General features: G+C 41.3%; 1 protein-coding gene across 6 annotated transcripts in view; it reads left to right on the top strand.

Annotated features, from left to right (window-relative positions):
- The window catches only part of GPM6B (glycoprotein M6B), a 111897-nt gene extending 89357 nt beyond the window's left edge, over nt 1–22540 (top strand). For 3 of the 6 annotated variants that reach the window (XM_055802163.1, XM_027785330.2, XM_027785325.2), the window contains exons 2-7: nt 7683–7869; nt 11746–11902; nt 15109–15280; nt 17188–17261; nt 17570–17635; nt 19986–21885. In XM_055802163.1, coding sequence (XP_055658138.1) covers nt 7683–7869; nt 11746–11902; nt 15109–15280; nt 17188–17261; nt 17570–17635; nt 19986–20135 — 806 coding nt within the window. In that variant the 3' untranslated portion in view covers nt 20136–21885. Of the gene's footprint in view, nt 1–7682; nt 7870–11745; nt 11903–15108; nt 15281–17187; nt 17262–17569; nt 17636–18324 lie in introns of all 6 variants that reach the window. The other 3 variants (XM_005229433.4, XM_005229434.3, XM_027785334.2) reach the window with 3 other exon arrangements.
- The last annotated feature ends 165 nt before the right edge of the window (nt 22541–22705 follow it).

The raw sequence follows: 22705 nt of genomic DNA, 5'->3' as shown, positions 1-22705 counted from the left end.
CATCACTTCATCTGTCTTACCTCTTTGGCTTGAGTTTGTCCAAAATTACCACCTGGGCTGGCACCTACTGAAGCAGCAGTCCTTGCCTGTTGACCCTACTGAGTGAGTGTTTCTCCAAGAAGGCAAAAAAAAAAAAAAAAAAAAAAAAAAAAAGGTGAAGCAAGGGGAGGGAGGTCAGGTGAGGGCAGAAAGGAAGAATTTCTTCAGGCACATTGAGCAGTAACTTGTTGGTATGTCAGCTGAGAGTTACAGCCACAGTTTGGCGCAGCAGCTGCCCTTGCTGGTGCAATGTGTTTGAACTTTGAGCTCTGCGTGTCAATGAGCCCTTCCACGTACTCAGACTTGTGCAGAAGTCCCAGGGGTTGTTTGGGGGTACGTAAACCACCAGAACGAGTCTCCAGGAAGAATAATGCCAAAGCTTGTATCAGCACTGCTGGAGCTGTCTCATATGTGAGAAGTCCTTTTCTGAAATCACCAACTTAATATTTTTTCTGCAGAATTAGCTTACAGCTAGAAAATACCCATCCTCAAGGATGTTTGAAGTAAGGCCTTCTCCGAAGTGTAAATTAGGTATTTTTCTTCCTTTGTGGCTTCCACTGTTTCATAGGCCAAAGGTAAAACAGAGAAGACTTTAATTCAAGTAAAGTTCTGCCTGACCTTTGTCAAAGAGCAATAAAGCTGGACAAGAGCAATTCTCTCACCTCACTATCTCATGAGGCAGCAGCATTCTTCCTGTGCAGGTCTGACTGCTTGCTCCCACACAGCAAACACCTGGGATGGGCATTTGCAATAATGGATGTAGTGATTCATATTTCATGGACTGCACTGTCTGGAAAAGATGCCTTCAGTGCACCTGTGAGCTTAATGAGTTTTGCAGTGGCTGGGAATGATATCGATAGGGAGTGTGTGTATTTGAATAAATTTGAAGAAGATATATTGGATAAGGCCTGTAAAAGACCATTCAGATCATCTGTCCTTGCATGAAGCAGCTTTGATTCCTGCAGTGGGAATGCAGATTTTTTTTTCTATAACAAGTGCTGGTTTGGGCCTGAAATTAGAAGAAAAAAAGGGGGTTATGTTTACTGCTGTCTGTTCTTAGTCTTCTCTGTGTCACTTAATAGCATCCTGAAGAGATGAATCTTGCCTTGGTAAAACAGCCTTTTCTCCAGTTCAAATATCATGTTTTATTTGGTTGAAAGGAAAAAAAAAAATTTGCTTTTGCTGTTGGTGAACATTGATAACCTCTGCAAGGGTGTTTGCATTTTGAGGTTTTGGGGTTTTTCTGTTAATCATGTTAGAAAAAAAATGTGCTTGATTTTAAACCTACGCTTACTCTATTTTTTGGAGTATTCAGGTGCAGCTGATTATCGTTATTCACACAGTACCACAGAGATCCTTTATGCTTTGTGGATTTAAAAAGACATGTGCTAATGGTCCTTCCAGGCTGTGAGATTCTTGTTCTTAGTGTGCACCAGTTCTCTTTTTCTCTGTGCCAGTTCTGGCACAGGAGGCATAAGCAATGGTTTCTAGTTCTCTGCTACACAAGAATGTAAGTGTCTAATGAAGTTTAAAGATGGCAGGCTTCAAACTGGTAACAGAATAAATACCTTTTCAAAAGTGAGGAAACTAGCTGCATGACAGTGCTGAAACCAAGTAACTCATAGAGCTATCAAGAATATCTGGACAAGTTGCAGTTAATGCTGGTGACCTTCAGAAAGGAGCTACTTGTTCTTCAAGTAGCTCTTAAATAGTAGAGATTGGGATGAGATTTATTGGATGGATCAGACTACTCCTGATTTCACTGCGTTTCACTTGAATGAAGCATCTTGTGCTAGCCACTGTGAAGGATGAGAGCGGTGGTCTTGCTGGATTTCAGGACTGATCTTTTGTGGTAGCCCTGGTGGCTGCAGGCTCCAAAGGTCACATCTTCTCCATCACTCCATCAGATACTGTGCTGGCTAGGAAGAAGTATTTATTGATTAACAACTCTGGAAGAGGGGGATGTGAATGCAGGGGAGAGATTGTCAATCTGGCTAGACTGAAGTACACTTGCATTAAGTTTTCTGGCTCTCATGAAGAGTTCATTTTCAGTATAAGTTAATTTCACAGCTTCTGATTTGAGGAGGACAAAAAGGCAAAATTAGGAGATGTTGAAGTTTTCTTTGGGAGAGCTTTAGAGAGGGTTTTGGGAGGAAAATAAAGGATTTTCTCTATTTGAGCTCATCACTTATTTAGTATCTTTAATGTACTTAACCCAAAAGTGTGGTGAGTGAGCATTTATTGTAATTAATAACAGGGGTTTTAGCTCTGTCTCATGTTTTGTAAGTCAGCAAAATTTAATAATAACAGGAATAGGTAAGGATAGAGCTTCATCAAAGACTTCCAAATGATTTAACATTTTTTATTTTAGTGCCCCTATTAAAGTGTGGAGAGAAATTTGTCAAATGCTTTAAACTTACCCTTGTAAGATTAAATATTTTATCTTATTGTACTGTTGCCAGTGACCCTTGGCTGCTGGTGTGGGTGATAGATGTGAGAAGTAAAGTTATCTTACTGCCATGTACTGGCTTATTCTCACACAGGGAAGAAGGAGGTAAATTCTGTTTTGCTTTTGAGGTATTAGTATATTCCTGCATCCCTCACTGCTTCCCTCGTAGCTGTCAATCATGCTGTTAGGTGTGAAATTGTACATCCTAGCATGCATAAGCCATTCAGAATGGCGATTTTAAAAAATACAGTAGGTCGCAGAAAGTAAAATTGGCGTTTGCTGTCATTGACATAAAGTTCATTTTCTGACAAAGACCCCTGGTGGTTTAGGACTCTGATGGTATTATTCACACTTAGTATTGGGTAATCTTCAGCACTGGGGAAACAGGTGAATGTAAAATACTTAGTTCTCCTCTTACTTTTATTTGTGAATTGGGAGTAAAACTCCCAAAACCAGGCTGTCGTGGATGTGTGAAAATAAACCTGATTTACATGTGATGACTGCATTTAAGATGTTAAATGCAGTCATCACGTGCTTTTTCACTAAGTGAAAAAGTGACACATCACTAAGTGCTTTTTCTTTCCGTTGGGTTCTTTGCAACCTTCTTTTTATTGAAAGAATTCCTCCATACTTGCTTCCTGAGTTGTGGTACTGAAGCCAACAGACATTGTGGTTCTGTGGTGGAACATGCTGTGTAATTTTTACCACGTGTTAACTGGACAGGTGTCCATTATGCCAGGATTTCTAAAAATGCATTACACAGTTATGGGAAGTAAGTGATGAGAAAAAAATGGTGCCTGTTACTTCATCTCCCAGAACAGCAAGACAGACTTACAGGAGGGGAAGAAATGAAACTTCTGAGGAAAAGAGTGAGGACTGAGAAAATGGCCACAGGAGCCTGGAGGTTTAACTCCTTAAAATGGAGAGCTTTTCAAACCTCTTTTCAGGTTTTCTTTGCTCTTCAGTTTTTTTCTTCCGTGATGACCTTGACTGTGGGATCAATGGTTCATACCTGATATACGCTGAGGCACTAATTCAACCTAGGAGGAGCTTGGAACATTAGAGGACAGGCTGGTTTTCTATCCAGGAGGTGTGGACACTCTTACATCACGTTTTCCATGCTTCACTCTAAGGGATGGCTTTGTGAACATGTGTCTGTCTCAGTTTTTCAAGTCTGGGCTTCAAAAGCTATGTGTGGACTTATTAGATCAAGCCCTGGGAATACTCAAGACAGCTACCTCATCCCATTGTCTTTGTCATTTCCTTTGACCTTAGTCAGGTTTGACCTTAGTAGGATGAGTTAGAATCAGAGAATTGTGCTTGCCTTTTTTTTTTTTTTTTTTTAAGACTGCTTTCCATTTATTCTGCATTACCTTGCTTTTCTGAGTTTAAATCTTTAAGCTGTACTTAAAGCACCAAAGAAGGTTTAGCCACACAATTGCCATTTGACATGGGAAATTGAATGGGTTAAGCGCCTGCATATATGCAATAGCCTGTACACTGTTGGGTAGAATGTATAATAGTTCTTCATATGTTAAGCAACCAATTGCCGATTTGTGTACATATGTAGGTTTATCCTTTACCAATTTCCTGTGACTGATAGTTTCCAGGAGATTAAAAGAATAGCTGGTTCCTGTTTTTTTCTCTTCTCTCTATTTTTGTCCTTTAGCAAGAATATTTGTGTGTGTGTGTGTGTGTGTTTAATAGCATTCATTCCCTAGAGAATAATCTCAGTCCTTGTTTTAGCTGGCCTCCTTCTGAGAGTGTGTTAAATCTGTAGCCAAGATCACAGGCAGCTCTGGGCAAATCATTGGGCTGTTATTAACCTGCCTCCATGGCAACTGCTGCTTGCTAGCCTGAGGACAAAAAATGTTTTTATGCTGCTGAGTTGCACAAAAGGTTCTAGTGATGCTTTGCACAAAATGGCCATTGAAACGGGAGATGCAGTGACGTGTGTTTGTGCTGTACAGTTTCATATTTAAATCATTTTACGCTGTTGTGTTGGAAGTGGATATACAGCTGAAAAGTTCAGCATGTTGGCCATATGGAAGGTAAAAACTAGCAGAAAATAATTGGAACGCAACTTATTTTAATACTACTTATTTTTGTCAGCTTGAGTTCGCAGGCCTTCAGTATGCAGTTGTCATTAGTGTGTTAGTTTTGTGAGCATTAATTAGGCAAACATCATGGGTTTTCAGTTCTACTGTACGAAGATATCACTGACTTGGGGTTACAGAGAGGGATCATAAAGCAGGTTTCCTGGAAAGCTTTCATTTTTTTTCAGAAATCCTCTGATTTTCTTCAATGCTTGTTTGGGAAGCTTGGTAAGCATATCTCAGTGCTTGATGAGCTTCAGATTTTAGCTGGTTTTGAAAGCTGCTCTGGACAGCACTGTTTTAGGCTTGCTTTAAAACAGAATTATAAACCCAGCTGTGTTGCTCAGGCTAGGCACGGATTTAAGCTGCTCATAAAGCAACGGTGGGATCTGCGGGGGGTTTGGCAGCCCCAGCACTGTGATGAGGTTGTGTCCCGCAGTTAGTTACCCTCTGGCAGGAGGCTGCGCAACTCCTGCTGCCAATTTGGGTGCAGAATGACTATGGGTGGATGGATGGATGTAGTCTTTTGGAAACATGCTGGTTTGTGATGCTTCCTGCACTTGCAAGCTGGCCGCGTGCTATTTCCCTGTGAACTGAAGTCTCTCTGCTTCCTGCTTTAGTCTTGGTGCAAAGGTGAGCAGTTCCTGCAGTTCCACGTTTGGGCAGTTTTCTCTGCCTTGCTCAAAATAGTGTGGTTGCTTTAGACATCTCTTAGGGCACCCCTTGGCCGTGGTCTGCACTGATAAAATGAAGGCCGTCCAAATATTGTGATGCCTTTTTAATTGGGCTGTAGAGGAAGACATAAAGAGTATGGCCATAAAGATGCTATGTGTAGCTGGCAATCGCTGCGAGGTGAGAGGGGGTTTGCCATTGTCGGCTTGTGTTTGTGGGTCTGTGGATTAGTGGCAAATATTACCATGTCTTTGGGTAAGGGATCTGACAAACTCTCCAGGGCGAGTATTCTGCCAGTGGCCTGGAAAGCCAGCTGTGTGGTATGGGGTACTGGGAGGACAAGTACCTAGTTAGGGGGTGGTAGTCATCAGTCCTGGGTCTACACCAGTTTTTAGTTTTGTCAGGCAGGCTGTTCTCATGCTCCGAAATGAGCAGCTTATCTTTTGGACCTTGTCAGTCCCTTGGCTTTGCTTCCAGCTTATTTCCTATCTTTGGTGGGATCCTTCTGTGAAAGCAGTCTGTGGATCAGCATGATTAGGTGATCAACCTCCTCCACACCAAGACATGATTTAGTGTTTAGTCACATTCTCCTTTAGGAGTGCAGCCCAAAAGGCAGTTTGTTTTCTGCTGGGCTGTAGCCACGTGTGTATTGAGCATTACCTGCTGGATTGGATCATGGTTACTCTTGAATAATTCTTCACTGGTAATCCTGCGCCAGGTGCAACTGTTTCTTGGATTAACTCTTGGAGGTTTGGACCTGACCTAGGAGCAGATGCTGTGGAGGTGAGCCAGCCTCGTGTATGGCTGCTGTTGTCTGTGGCTTGTGAGCTGCACTCAGGTAGTGTGAATTTGGATTTTGTTTGCCCTGTCACTGCTGAGCTGCAGTGTTTGTTCATTTGGCAGTATTTTTGTCATGAAAATCATTCCTACTGAGTGGACTCCAGCTGTGGGCTTGACTATAAAAGCTTCCCAGGCTTGTTTCTATACAATTAAATCTTGTCTGCAGTTAGCGAAGTGGCGTTTCATAAGTCATTTCAGTGGTAATAGCTCCTTAAGCCTGACTGGGACACTTGCTAGTGACTCTCTAAAAGAAGAGTTTCCCACTTACGAAATGGGAAAGCTTTCAATTATCGGATGCATATTATTCCCCAGTGCTTCATGGAAGTGCCTGCTCTGCAACTCATTCATTAGTGGGAAGGGGAGGGGGATAAAAATAAACTTGCCTCATGTGGCGGATGGAGACTTGCTGATCTTTGTGAGGAATTTTTAGGGCAGGAAGATGTGATGTGATGTACACGTTCGCCAGCTGCCTCCCTGCCTTCAAAGCTTTGTCCATTTAGCGCCTTCCCATAGCAGCAGCGGGCTGTTCCTGCAATGTGCAACACTGGTTGCTCCATTAAGTGTTGTCTTAATGGCTTGTGTTTTGCGCAGTTGTATGAAATGCACATTAATGGAGACAGCTTAATACCATCACCCTGAAGTAATAAATTGGTATGGATTGCCATTACCATTATAGTGCAGTTAAAAGCCGTGTTCGTTTCCTATTTACATTTCCCAGCTCTTCAAGCAGATGGGTTTTCAGGCCACATGGGTTGGGAGGAACCTGAAAATTCAGCTGCAACCTCCTTATTACAATGTTTGTAAAACAGCAGTTGGGGAGGAGGGGGGGGCTGTTTTGTTAACTTAGACTGCTTAAATGATAAATTTCATTAAAACTATGATTATGCTACTGCAGACTGTATTCAGAGATCACTGTAGATCCAGTGTATCCTCTAAAGCTGGAAATGTCTTGTACAGCTTTGTCTCACTGCTCTCAATAATAGTTGCAATTCTTTGGTCCACATTCCATTTTTCTGTTGTTAAAATACCTGTATACTTATAACTTCATACAGATTTATACAAAAATACACTCAGGGAGGTGTAGAGTAGTTAAGTTTTACAGACCTAAATGTGTTCCTCATCCAATGAAAGTGCACAGTATCTCTTACTTTACCAACAGGCTTCATTGTCTTGAGTACTTGGTTCTCTGGCTTCCTGAATGGTGCCACCATAGCTGGTGCTCTTGCTGTTAGTAATGCTGAAACGTGGTGAGCTCTGTATGAGCAGCTGAATCGCAATGGGTCACTTTAGACAAGTGATTATTTTTCTTTTTCCATTTCATAGGCTGTCTCATTGATCTCCCCTTGATATCCTGTAAAGATGGGAGCACTCAGCCCACTTTCTGAGCTTTGAGTCCATACCAACAGATCTGTAGGTCACTGCTTTAGAGGGTGATGCTGTCTTGCACCACCTATAGATTTTTGCTTAGCATGTCAATGCCTGGGCCTTTTAGTTCCAGTGGCTTTTACCATGTGGAGGACAGATACTCTTTTCCTCATAATTTGCTTTTTGCTCATAACGTTTCTTTTGCTTTGTCTTCTGCTTAGGTTGCTTTGAATGTTGCATTAAGTGCCTAGGAGGAGTGCCGTATGCTTCGCTTGTGGCAACCATTCTCTGCTTCTCGGGGGTAGCGTTGTTTTGCGGCTGTGGCCATGTGGCACTCACAGGAACTGTGTCTATCCTCGAACAGCACTTCTCCACGACTGCCAGTGACCATGCTTTGCTGAGTGAAGTGTAAGTATGCCTCCCATTTCCATTATTTCTCATAACACTGTCATGCTAAATGAGTAGAGATGGATTCAAACCTCAGTCTCTATCCATGACTATTAGGTTCCCTGTTCGTCCAACAGCACTTGGTGGGTTTTTTGGTGTTCATGCCTGAAGAACCAGAGTATGTATCCTGTTTAACGTATTTATAGTGGGACCAATACTATTTAATAGCTTCATCAGTGCCATAGACAGTGGGACTGAGTGTACCCTCAGCAGGTTGCAGATGACACCAAGCTGAGTAGTGCAGTTAGTTCACTTGAGGGAAGGGATGTCATCCAGAGGGACCTTGATGGCCTTGAGGAGTAGGCTCCTGCGAACCTCATGAGGTTCAAGGCCAAGTGCAAGGTCCTGCGCATGGGTCAGGGCAATGCCCAGTATCAATACAAACTGGGGGATGAAGGGATTGAGAGCCGCCCTGCAGAGGACTTGGGCATACTGATGGATGAGAAATTGGACGTGAGCTGACAACATGCACTTGGCAGCCCAGAAAGCCAATAGTATTCTGGGCTGCATCACAAAAAGCATGGCCAGCAGGTTGAGGGAGGTGGTTCTGCTGCTCTACTCCACTCTGGTGAGAGCCCATCTGGAGCACTGTGTCTAGTTCTGGGACCCCCAACATAAGAAGGACATGGGCCTGTTGGAGTGAGTCCAGAGGAGGCCACAACGGTGATCAGGGGGCTGGAGCACCTCTCCTATGAAGACAGGCTGAGAGAGCTGGGGTTGTTCAGCCTGGAGAAGAGAAGGCTCCAGGCAGATATTATTACAGCCTTTCAGTACTTAAAGGGGGCTTGTAAGAAAGATGGAGAAACTTCTCACCAGGGCCAGTAGTGACAAAACAAAGGGTAATGATTTTAATCTGAAAGAGGGTAGATTTAGTGTTTGTTGTTGACACAAAGTTTGAAGGGATGACAGGAGTAATAGGGAAGTGTTCTGGTCCATCCCCCCTCAGAAGAAGGTGGACTAATATTTTACGAATGAGAAAAAAGAGGAAAGTCTGGGAAGAGCTTAAATGTTTGTGTCTGCAACCATAGCCTTTGACAAAAAAATACTGGTTAAATATTCAGGCCTTTGTGTTCCTGAGGCTTCTCCATGAAACCAGAGGAAGGCCTGGAGGCCTGCATCAGGGCCTGCACTCAGTGCTCAGCCCCACCAGTGGGACCCTCTCCTTTCCCTTGGCAGTGAGGGACACATGGGTCCCAGGCTCTGGGCTGGTGGTCTGAATATGCTGGGCCTTATGTGGCCCCTCCAGCTGCACTTCAGAGCTTTGAAAAGGCCTTTTGTCCTGCAGCAGTGAAGAGTTTTGCATCAGCTGTGATTCACGACCACTGCGCACCACCGTCAGGACGCTGGCTGGGTCTGGGTTCGGCCTCTTGCCTGCTGCTTACCACGGGCCAGCACTGGCCCTGGCACAGTGCGTGGCTGGTCCCTGGAAACATCTTTGTCCTGGGATGGGGGTGACGTGAGGAAGGGCAGCCAAAACCTTCTGAAAGCCACCCAAGGGCTCTGGGAGGGGTCCCTGTGCAGGCTGCGTGCATCTGATGAGGAGGCCCATGCAGTGCAGTCTTGCGGGCATTGCACACACAGGTGTGCTGGCAACAAACAAGACGTGCATGTTTTGCTCTACCTGCCCCCAAGACCCAGTTTTTAGGACATTATTTGAAGACTTTGTTATCAAGGTCCAACCTGACATACTTAATTCTCCTTTTTTTCATCTTTTCTTTCATCACTGACTCCCTTTATGTGCTTGCAGACATAGATCTGCCAGTTTGCATGCACGACTGACCCCTTCCCATCCCCTGGGATCACTGGCATCAGTCCCACAGCACTGTTTTAGGGCTTCCCCGCTTTGCAGGGCCCTCTGTGCCCAGACTTGCCACGTGGCTGGGGAACTGTACCCCACCAGGGTCCCCCACCACCCATCCTTACACCCCAGCTGTGCCTGGGTGCTGCCTCCCCAGCTCCAGTGATGAGGACCCTGCAGTTAGCCACAAAATTTAGTGAGAAACTGTAAGCAGCTGTTCTTTAGCTACTGAGTATCAAACCACCCTGTTCTTATATCAGTTTTCATTTGAGTGAAATAGAAGAAATTGCAAAAGCAGCCCTAACAGGCAGCAAGTTTTAAGTTTTGGAGAATTGTTGACAATGTTTCCTGTCAAGTCAGCATCAGCAGCTGGGGAAATGCCTAATTCCTACCAAAGCAGCTGGGGTCTGGGACGGTGTGGAGGCCTAACGAGGGCAAGGGAGAAGAGGTGCTGGAAAGGGGCAAATGATTTCAGGCAACAGAAACTTAAAATAAATGAAAAATATGCTAATAAAGCACTCTTTGGAATAGATTATTTCTTTTTTAACTGGGTTTCATATTACTAATTTCTGGTAACATGCATTGAGTCTCTCCTAGATGATTATTGATAGTGCAATAAATTCTGCTATAGTCTCTCAAATCCTAGCTTAATTTTTTCATGCTTTACAGCACAGGTGCAACAGATGTATCCTGTTATTTTTAATCAGTTTGGAAAAACAAACATAACACTTTCCACATACAATTTTAAATGAGCAATATCCTATTTTGATACAAAGGATGTGCTATCTGCCTGGATAACATTTAACTATATAAATGGTAGTCATCAATTCTCTTTAAATTAAGGTAAAACATGCAGATGCTCCTTGGAGATCTATGCTAGCAGCTACTTGGTGGAGAGTGGTAAGAACTGAAAAAAACCCAATGTATTTATCTTTAGAAAACTGGCAATATGGATGTATGAAATTAACCTCTCTGTTCTGTGAATAGCTTCATCCAACACCATCTCAACAATCAAATTACTTTTAAGAAGGGATAAGTTCTGGAGAAGTTGTGCTAATCATAAAGTATGACTTTGGGAGACCAGAAGAGGTGCTGTATGGAAGACCTGGCATTCTGGTCTTCTCAAAGAATTAGCTTCAGATACTGAATCTGATTGATAATATTTAGAAATTATTGTTCCCATTTACCTATTCTAGCTAGAGTAAAAACACCATAAGAGCGTCATTGCAGATGGTAGATTTTTAAGGCATTGAGAACTTTCTCAAGTAATATCCAAGGGCAGAGCTTATACCATGTGCCTGGAGAACTTCATCCTCTGGGTGGTTCCAGAGTACCTCAAATGGAAGCATTTCCTAAGTATTTCATTTAAAAAAGATTTAATTACACTTTGGGGAGCCCAGCACTGCCATGATGGAAACTGTCTTCTTACTTGGAAGTATCCTAGGGTGTAGAGCAAACCATTCCTCATCAGAAGGCACTGCACTTTTGCTGAATTTTGTATCAGGCAAGTATCACTGAATTTACAAATTTTGGCAAACATACTTTAACTTAATTTTACAGGTGGAAGTGGTGAATTTCAGGGACTGCTTCCTTTTCCTAAGCCAGAGGGGCTACCACGGAGCCTGGTAGTTCACCCAGTACTTCAGCTCCAGCCTCTGCTGTTTCAAAGCCCCATGTTTTCCCTGTCAGATATTCCCTGAGTTAGGTGTCAGTATCAATAACATGAAAAAAAAATGTCTCCATAGTGGAGGCATGAAATTGCGACTTGAAGCTGGTGCCTAATACCAATCACTGTAAGAAGCAGCACAAACAGGGGATGCTCAAGCAGATGCGAGACTAATGCACAGTATTGCTTACCTGTAAAAGCGGGATGGTTGTATCGGTGCTGTCCTGCAGCCTGCTTGCTTAAAATGCATTAAGGAGCCTTGAACTGTATTTCTAGAGGGCGACTTACCTCATACATATTATGACTTGGGAAGACTGACTTTGTTTTCATAGGACTGAAATCTAATTATATCTTTTTCTCTTTTCCATTTTAGAATACAGCTAATGCAGTATGTAATTTATGGCATTGCATCGTTTTTCTTCTTATATGGAATAATCCTTTTGGCAGAAGGTTTTTATACAACAAGTGCTGTGAAGGAGCTGCATGGAGAGTTCAAAACGACAGCCTGTGGCCGCTGCATCAGTGGAATGGTGAGTAGCATCAGAAATGGCAACAGTAGTCTTCACTTGCTAAAACCTGTTGGGCTCGGTTTGACTCCTGTGTTTTTGAACAACAGTATATTGCTGCCTTGTTTGTTTAAATCCTTATGGGTGGTCAGAGTCAATCCCTGTTGCTGGTTCTTTGATGATGCTTGGTCAAATGCAAATTCTGCAGATGGACTGTTGGGGTGCTGCTGTGGCCTCCCCTGTCGTAAAGCTGAACCCACTGGTCTAAACTAAGTTGGTGGAGACCGGTAATTTCAAAACATTCAATATGAGACAAAATTAAATTTGTGCTTTTAAACATGGAGCACAGTAGTGATGCTTAAAGGCAGACTGTAAAATGGCTGTGGTTTGCAGAGCTATTTAAATAACAAACTGTGATGCCTCTGACTTCCATAGTCAGTTCAGCTTGAGGATGTCTGCATCCTTCAGACAAATACTAATGAATGAAGCTTCGCAGCATCTTTGCACTTGAATCAAGTATTGCTGTCTTGCTTTTGCAGATGGCAAAAAGCATACAGATAGAATAGTGAGTCTTTTTCACAAAGCTGAAGCGCTTAGGGCCTTAAAGTTACAAACCGTCTTCCCTCCAGTATACTTCTGTATCAGAACAAAATTTTAAACAAAGCTTAACTAAAAATAAAACTTCAGATTCTCACCCACATTGCCCCCTAGGGCGCACTCTGCAAGAACAGAAACATAACTATGTTTCTGAGACAGGATTTCAAAGCTATTTCTGAAAATCTGAATTCAAAGCTCATAGTTATGGAGGAAGCTAAGCAGTATGACAGATTGCCCACGGGAAAGCGTGGGTGAAGAGAGAAGAGGCTTTTGATGTGATTGTTGCATTTTAATATACGATCTGTATCCTGGACTGAAAAAAAATACGTACTTTCAGCTAGTTAAATACAAAAGAGATGCATGTTTATTTTCAAGAGAGTTAACAATTTTCCACTGTGCTGTTGGATACTTACTGAATTTTTCAAGAGCTAATAAAAATACGGCATTTTTTATATGCCAGTCATTTTCCAGTTAGGCAGCTATTCACTTCTTTTTTTCTAGCAAGTATGATCTTCACCGAGGAGCAAAATTAGATATAAAGCATTGTTTTCCAAAGATCCAGAACACAGTAGAAACATAGCTGTATGTGCATCTCATTAGTGTAGACAGTTGCTTGTGCAGTTGAGTAGTTGCAGGCACATGATTGTCAGCTGCTTATACAAATACCAGTGTGATACGTGGAAATAGGATAGAAAAATGTGTTTTCATGTTTGCCCGTATTTGTTCACACAATGAAGGAGAGAACTTGGCAGCCGAGTAATATCTTGGAGCTCTGGTAAGACACTTCGGTGTTTCGTGGTAACAGTCATGGCATAAAAATCCCTGTATGCTGCTTCGTAGTGGTAGAGCTGCTTAAAACACCAGGGTTAGAGCAAGGTTTGCAAGCAAATACAATATCTAACAGACTAGTGGCTGCAGCTGGGTAGGGGCAACAAGCTTTTGGACATACAGTGATGTTGCTGGTTTTTTTTTTTTTCCTTTTTGAGCAAGACCTTCTCTACTTCTTCCTCCATTAGATTGCCAGGTGAGGTCCTGAAAGGCAATCCCAGCCATCCTGAATAAGGTTATTACAGAAGACAAACTTCAGACTTCCCGAAGTTATTTGTGTTGGCTGTGCGTAATGCAGAATAGCCGTTTCCCACAGTTACTGCATTAAGTATGAGAGTGAGTGGGGTTTTTCACTGGCTATTTTAGGAGTTAAAGGCTTCGTGCTCTTCCTCTTGTGCACACTTCCACATTCACATATGCAAGCTCACACTTTTTATTTATAGTGTGTCTACAGAAATCCTTTAAACTGGTCCACTTGGTCCTTACCAAAATCCAAAAAGAGAATTCTCAATTCTCATGTAAAACATACAGGTTTGGTGTATGTCACTGTCTATATAGAAACAGTGTATTTCAGTTCAACTGTGTATAAATTAAAGGTTAGCTGGGTTTTTTACGGGTGTTAGTTTTGCAAGCGCTTCTGCCTCTCCATACACACCACCTTTGTTGACTGTAAAACCTAACCAGTTGCTCAGCCTTTGCTGTAACATTTGCAGCATCATCTAGTGCATCTGGACAAAAACCTGTGAGGATGCGACCTTCCGCCACTGTGGAAGTTCAGTCTGTCAGTTCTGGGTCAGGCTGAGACAACCCGCCCCCCTGCCCCCTCAGAGCCTTTCCCATCTTTGCTGCTGTTCTGTGGCACACAGGTTTCAAGTTAAGACAGTACAGTATCACTGCTTTACTGAAAGTAAAGCCTTTCCAGTCCACCTACAGTTAAATAACAGCGAAAAGGGAACATTGAAGATGTAGCAGCATTCCCGTGCTCTCCAAGTAGGAGTCAAATCCTAGCCTCACCAGGAGGAGGCAGCTAGGAACTGATGCCAGAGCTGCTGTTTCACTATAAACCTTAGAAGAAGGAAGAGGTTCAGTGGGAGGGGGAAGCTGGAGGTTTCCAAAGCAGTAAGTGCCATACCTTATAATCTCACCAAAGAAAATGCACATAATATTTTTTTTAAAAAAGAGTAAACCCAAATCAGCAAATTTCAATGGAAAATCCGTGATTCACTAAGGTGAAGTAACTGATTTTCATCTTGGCAATGTGTATTGCATCAACTGAATCTTTCTGATCTGCTATAATGGTCGTGGTATGTTTTTAAAAATAGGTAATTCAAATGTTACATCTAAAATTGATCTCAATCAGGGAGTATGGGAGAGCTCTGTGAACACTGATTCACTCTATTGTTTTGATTTGCAAGTTGTCTGGAAATGCTAATATGTTACAGTTAATTAAAAAACCTCATTAAATTGATTTTTGCTGGAATTTTATTGGTTTTAGCCTACAACCAGCATCCTTGCTTAGCAGAGGATCTTGAGAAATGAGTGGACTGCTCTTTCAGGAGGGCAAGCTGTTTACTCAAGCAGGCTGCTGAAAAAGGGAACGTCTGAATTACTTTCTCAGTAGCGCTTAAACTGCCAAAGTATTTGTAAGCAATGAGAATACTGATTTTATTTATGCTTGGAAATCAAATATTTTATTAACTGATTTCTGAAAGTACGCTTAAAGATTATTTTGAAACATTCTTAAGGAAAATTCCAGTACTCTTTTCAAAGAATAAATATGAAGTGCTTGTGTTTCCTCTGCCCAGTTTGTTTTCCTCACCTATGTGCTCGGAGTGGCCTGGCTTGGGGTCTTTGGCTTCTCTGCTGTGCCTGTCTTTATGTTCTATAACATATGGTCAACTTGCGAAGTCATCAAATCTCTTCAGACAAACGTGACGGTTCCAGGGGACCAGATCTGCGTGGATATCAGGCAATACGGTACTCATTTTAATCCTGATTAAATGCTTTATTGTTTCTCCTTGGTCTGTCTTCAGTAGTTTTGTCTTAGCCTTATCAAATGAACCGAATGCAAAAGCATCTTGCATCTCTGAATGTGCTATTACTTTTCTAATTAATTCAGATTACACTGATCTCTTTCCAGATGCAATCAATTTAACTGAACTGGCAAGTCATTTATCTAAAATTATTTTGTAGCGGTTTCCAATACTATAGTACTAGGTTTAAAAATAGATCAGCCTCAAAATAAACTGCTTAGAAACAGTGCTGAGAAATAGATAACTGGATTCTGGGTTTTGAACCATATACATATATTCTTTCCTGTCAAAAAGCTGGTTTTTACATTTAAATATGAATAGTACCTGAACTTTCCTCTAACAATTACTTTCAGTTAAAAGACCAAAACCCTGCAATCAAAAGTCTGCCTTAACAATGAATTAATACTGCTTTCTGATGACAGAAATCCAAGGAGGGTGCAGGTAGCAGAGTGGGACAGTAGCTTAAAATAGGTTAGGTTTTTCAAGTAATTCATTCCGTAAGGTGAATTTTCCCTAGAGTTAATCCTTTCACATTCCCTTGTGCAGAAGAGCTTTTGCCACCATTACTTTTGGCTTCATTTTAGCTGGCGTTTTCTAGGAATGTTTCTTTCTTTGGACTAAGTCATTGGAAACAGAAAATGGATTCTGCTGTGAGAAAGTGAGAAAACTCGGTTTTGCTTTCCTATCTGGGATGCAAGTCCAGTAGGAGAAGATAAGATGCACTAATTTTAAAAGGGAGAAGTCTCAAATCAGTTAAATATTTGCATCCTCTTTTAGCAACTGACAACAAGAGGCTGGGAAGAAATTTTCTTCAGCAGCAAAGCCTTCGGAATGCAAGGATGTGCTCCTCCACCTTTCTGCTTCTCCTGGTGGTTTGCAGCTGTATGAGCACTGTGTAGGGCTGTGCTGTTCCTCTGGCAGTAAAATCATTTGGGTTTCAGTAAGTGACTGGGAGAGAGCAACTCATTAACAGGCAACTTGTGTTGCTTAACTGACTTCACATTTTTGGGTGGAAGTGGTAGCTAAAAGGCTTCAACTGTATATCGCAGTCCCAGAGAAGAAGTTGGTTTTAAAGTAAACCCGGTAACATCTTTTCGAAAGCCATGCTGAGGTAATTTCAGTGACCTGCCCCTTACAGAGTTGCTTATTCCAACCAGCTGAGTTTGAAATGTAAGTTGCGGTGGGGAGACAAAGTGGTTTTCTCCTGTTTCAAATGGCTTTTGCTTAAGCTTTACGTCTGTTACAGGCCTAGAAGTTCAGGCTGTTTGAAATCTACTAGATCCTGTTGACTTTTCAGATTTTCAGTTGTGTAAGAAAAATAACTGGGCGCACATGAGGCGTGGCAGACTGAACTTTCTTGTACCAATACTCACGTAATGCTTTTTACCTATTGGAACTAAAACAAAAAATCCTGTAATTCTTCGCTCTAGCTCCATAGTCACACTCTTCTACAGTAGTTACTTGTTGAAGTAGAAGTTAATCCAGGAAGTGCGTGCCATCCTGCAAGGGGCCAAGTACCTCTGAGATGCAGATTATCCCTTTCAGTGCTGAGTGGGGGAGCAGGCAGTATGTGACTGGCCCTGAAGTGCAAACACCCAACCAACCATTTGGCTGCCATATGGGAAAACCACATCTGAGAACATGCCTTGGCAGCGAGCCTCAATATATAAGGAGAAAGCGCAACTTGAGTGAGTTGTTTTAATTTCTCCTGCCAACTCAGAGCTGCACCGGTCAACACGCGGACGCCCAGAAGGGGAACACAACTGGCAAGTGGGCGGAAAAGATGACAGAGGAACAGAAAGTGTGTGTTGATTGCCAAAATTAGTTGTTTCTTTTGCTGTGGTATTTCAGGTATTATCCCTTGGAATGCGGTACCTGGCAAAGCCTGTGGCCCGATTTTAGAGAACATCTGCAACACGAATGAGGTACAGAAATGTAACCTGTGTGCAGCTTTTGCCTACAGGTCACTTGAGCACTGTGTAATAAATAATTCGATAAAAGGTTTTGGAGAAAACTAATACTAAATAGTATAAAGAGATTGATTTCAACACAACACTGAAATGTTTCTATTAGGTCATCCAAAAAATTAAAAGTATTTCAGAACATTTTTATTTTCTAAAGCTTTGAATACCTTGCTATGAAGATGATTTTATTATCCTTATTCTCTAAAACAGTTGAAATGCATTCTATACAATACTCAATTACTTCAATGTTTTTAACGTTTTTTCTCTAGTTCTACATGTCTTATCACCTGTTCATTGTGGCTTGTGCTGGAGCTGGTGCCACTGTCATAGCATTGGTGGGTAGTATTTTTTTGTTGTTTTATTGTGTAACATGTTCCTTTCAGGCTTAAGATGCTTTAAAATTAAATTTTGTGTATCTTGAAAATAGCAATACTAGACATTAAGGAGGGTGAGCTGTAATCACCATTATTTACTGCTATGGTTTAATCATTACAAGTCACCAGGTCCCAAACTTTTGCTTTAAGAAGTCATCTTAATCCACCTTCCCCATCCTTGGCAAAAAATTATTTGCATGTTCTTTGAAGATCCTACTTTTACCCACTGTTTCTGTTTTATGTCCACTACTTCTTTGCAATTTTGTAGTTTATTTGATGAATCACTTGGAACCTCTTGGTTTTCTTGGCTGGACCCAGGCAGTTTGACTAGTCCAACTCTGCAGTGCCAATTACAGGTGGTAGTTGGAAAAAGGGCCGTTAGCAAGATGACCTCCTTCATCTTCCTGTAGCTGCCAGCTTCTAACCTCGTGCTGGCCAAACCCAGATGTAATACTGTTTGTTGATGAAACAGCCTTGGGCCGCCTGTGTGTAGGTTATCCTCTCCAGCTAAATGGCAAGTTACCTTGCATCTTCACCCTGGAAGAAGCTCAGAGTAACGTCTGTTGTAAAAGTATTGACAGTTGCCCAAGCGGGCTTGAGCCGTCACCTTGTTGTATCTTACTCTCCTGTATTTTGTTCTCTTCCACCAGCTGATCTACATGATGGCTACTACATATAACTATGCTGTTTTGAAGTTTAAGAGTCGGGAAGATTGCTGCACTAAATTCTAAATTGTATAAGCCCAGTAAAGAGCTGCATTGTGTAGCTTGAAATACCACTGACACTCTAGGCTAAAAGTCTAGCTTTCTGAATTCTGTTACAGTAATTGTAAATAGCTTCAGTAAACATCATTTAGCTCATCAGATTAATAAAATGACTTCTTGTATACGAACTATGATGTGGGTGAGATCTGGCTATTTCTTCATGTTGAGAGGATTCAGTTACTGCAGGGGTGTTTACAAAGGCATCCTTCTGAAGATGCAGTGTTTTCACTTCAAGTCTCCACTTGCTTTCTATCTGTCATCTCTCAAACAAATACTGGAACAGTTCAGGGTCAGAATTACCAATTTATTCTTCATCCTGAATACGAAATACAACCCCCACCCCCTGAGCATGCAAAATAATATGATGGAAAAGAAAGTAGTGCCAGTCTCTTTTGGCAGAAATGAGAAGCCCAGGTGTTATGCATTAATTGGCTTGTATGTCCAGTGATTCTATGGATGATGAAGTTAATTATTTTCTCTTACTTCATTTTTAAGTAATTGCCAAATCATGTTCTGTCTGGAAGGAAATATATCCTTGTATTAGATCTGCGTAAAACAATCACATTCTTTTGGACCCTGAACTAGTAAGAAACTGCATATAAATAGTCTCTATTCTTGTATAGCTTGCACTTTAGTAACTGATTTCTCAGTAGCCAGATCTCAAAAATGTAAGTATGACTGCACAGGAAGCAAAACCATGCATAGATCATAGAGACCTTTCTACACTGTTGGGGGGGGGGGGGGGGGGGAAGTGAATCGGTGTTTTCAGATGTAGATTTTTTTGCATGAAGTATGGTGAAAAGAAGCTGGGAAGAGACGAATGCACAAACTAGAAAAAAGTCCACACAATAATTAAAAAAAACAAAACAAACCAAACACAAAAAAACCCCAGTTGCTATATATGATAGAAAACTCTTCACCTGAGGTTGGACAATGGAAGTTTAAAACGTAGCTATAAAAATATATGATTAAGACTTCTTAACCCAGAGATTGCATGCTTTTGCTTAGTTTTGGACTCATGTTTTGTTGTTTAATTTTTCAATATGTTAATGTAGCCTTGTTCACGTAAATAAAACTGTTTACAGTTTCAGGCTTTTTCCAGGGGGAGGGTAGAATTCTCATCTGCTTGTTGTTGGGGAAAAGACTTACCAGGATCTGGGCTTGGATATGCATAAACACCACCGCCTTAGAATACGGTTCTTCTGAGCGTCTCGTAGTTTACAGACTATATATATTGCCACGTACAAAACTTTTTTCCTGCTTCCCCCCATTCTGCATTTTAATTGAATCGTTCAACTCTGTAGCTCATTTTATTACTGTTATACTAACGTTCTCTAAATTGTGAATAACCATCTGAAATATTAGCATGCCAAATTCTAGAGATCTTTGAAAATAGCCTCTGTGCCTGTTTTAATAACAGAATGCTTATTAACGTAGAATAACTTTTATTTTGGTTGTTATTTTAAAGAGCGTCTATTAATCTAACTAGCAGCTTGCTTTGCCTCTTGACATGCTCACTAGCCATCATGCTCACCCTTCTCTTCCAGATCCACTTCCTCATGATACTGTCTTCTAACTGGGCCTACTTAAAGGATGCAAGCAAAATGCAGGCCTACCAAGATATCAAAGCAAAAGAAGAGCAGGAGCTTCAGGATATCCAGTCTCGGTCAAAAGAGCAACTCAATTCTTACACATAAATGTTTGCCACAGTAATTCCACAGAAGAATTCTGTAGCTCTGACAAATCAAGAAATAGCTGCTCTGCAGCACAGATGTGTGTCTACCAAACAAAATTAAGAGAGAAGTGCAAAAGCTTCACATTCCAGCTCCTGGAACACTTTCATAGGGAAATCTTCCTGTGGGTAATCTTCCATCCTTTCATACAGAGCATGGAGGTTTTACTCCAGGCATTTTAAAAGGCAACACTTCACAATAAGTGACCAAATTATTCTTCTTCGAGACTTTTGGTATTTAGTATTTGACACGTTTGACAGCATGATGTCCCGCGCAAAACTGTGGCAGGTACTTCAAACCAGCAGGCAGTAATCTCTGTACAGACCTTATTAGGGCAAAGGCACATGTACCACGTGTGATTTAGTATCTCGATTTATATACCAAATATGAAACGGGCTGGCTAGGATTTCTGACGGCTCATGCTTACGTGACGGCACGGTTGCAGCATTTCCTAAGTTGCAACAGGGCTGTCTTTGAACACTCTTTACATGGGCCATGGGAACAGCACTCTGCTTTTGTGCCACACTGTCACGATGATGCAGTCACGCTCCTGTGCTTACGTGAGTGTTGAGCAGATGTCCCAAGTTTTAATCTTTTTATTAACTATTTAATGGAATGTAGATCCCTGGATCTGGATAATGATCCCCTTCTTTGAAAATAAATGTCAGCTTTGCCTTAATATTTATTTTCTATAAATGTCTTAGCATTTATATAGCGGCAGGAGACCATTATCCTACATTTTTAGTAAGTGAAAAGTGTTACCTTATTAAAATGACACTGATCTGACTATTCCAAATGAGCAGATGAGAAAGTATGCAGAGTTTTACACAACAAAAATTACAGCCATACAACAGAATACAGGATGTCCACCTTTCTCTATCTTGGTGCTTAGCAAATTTATAGTCAGTGCTTATGTGTTTTCCTTTTTACAAATTAATTAGCACATTGAGAAAACGTGGTGTTCAGAAAACAAAACAAACGAACCGGTGCCATTTTGAAGTCATTTCCCATAGAAGTCTGCCTTCTAATTAATGTTTTTTTCAGAAGCATTCAGTGATATCTTGAGTATTAGTGATGGTATATTTGGTGTTTGTTCTATATGATATATATATATATATATATAAATGTGGGGGGGGGAGTATAATACATCAGTCATCTGAAAAAATCAAATATTCAAGTCATACCCATGTTAAGCTGACCTGTGGTTTGATGGTTTTGACTGTTTGCTGAATATAAATCAAAGGAATTGCCAATTACTTCAAGTCAGTATTAAAGAGAGAAGGCGTTTTGGGGGGCATTAATGGCAAATACTTTTTTTTGTTAAATATTGAAGTCTAATTTGACAGTTTCAAAAAAGGGGCAGAGTTGGTCAATGTAGAGCAAATATGACAAAATAGCCTAGTGTATGTTCTTACCTGTTGCATGAAGGAGACATTTCTACAGCAATGCAGGTGATGTTCTAGCCCAGTGTTTGCATAAGGGTAATAATGGAGGCAGTGTCTTAAAGCCTAATTCTTTTCTAATTCAGTGTAGCTATTACTGGGAGTTTTTGAAGTTTTGTTTAAGTAGTCTAATATTTTTATGTAAAGAGCATTAAATTTTGCTATGTATAAATTTTTGTAACCTAACAGTGAATCAATATTTTCTATCAGTGCCAAGGGCTTCCTGTAGTTACATCCAAGTGTTAAAATAAATATTTGTAGATAATAGACAACACTTGTGTATGCTTATTTGAAAACAGACCTACAGCTACTCCATACTAGTACATCTCTAGGCTTTGTGTCTCTTATCTGAAGTTAAACGAGTTTTGTTCTTTAGTGTCCATTTGCTGCTGTTGGGGGAAGGGATGCCCTGTAGGCGTACACTCCAGCACGGTAAATCAGCAGGTGTTTCTAGGGTGGAGCATGGGTAGCTGTTCCAGGCCAGCATAATGCAACAAGCACGATCCCTCCCATCCAGACATCAAACGGAAGGATTCTCTCAGAAATTTTGTAAATGTGAGCATGGCTGCAACATCAAACCAAGCAGCATGTAAAATTAGACTAGCCCCCAAAACACATTTTAGCTGAATTTCTAAGAGCAAAAGTTTATTTCTGTCATGTTTTTGATACATCGTGTATCAACATCCAGTGAATTCAAGACAGAGCTTTGGCTTTTTGCCCCTAAATTCTGTCAAACTTGGCTTCATGTTCTTGCAGTTAGGTCAAGATGAGCAGCCTCAAATGCAGTGCAAGTTGTAATATATGCTGCTGCCCAAAATTACTTCATTGATTAAAAAATACTGTATTTTGTACTGTAAATAAAGTTTGATTTTTGCCTATAATCTACCTACAAAATACAAAGCTTAAATAAAGATGAGTTAAATAGCATTTTTATTTGAATCTCTCCGTTCTGGGCTGGTTAATACCAACAGGGTGACACACGAGGTAGGGCTGCTTTTAGCAGCGTTTGCTTCCCCTGCCGTAGTAGTAAAAGGGGCAGGTGAGTTCAGGTTTGTTACACTCCGCTCGCTGAGACTGTGCCAGCCAACCTTT

Source organism: Falco peregrinus, chromosome 4 (genome assembly GCF_023634155.1).
Source record: "Falco peregrinus isolate bFalPer1 chromosome 4, bFalPer1.pri, whole genome shotgun sequence".
NCBI lineage: Eukaryota > Metazoa > Chordata > Aves > Falconiformes > Falconidae > Falco > Falco peregrinus.
This window is presented reverse-complemented; position numbering and strand designations above follow the sequence as displayed.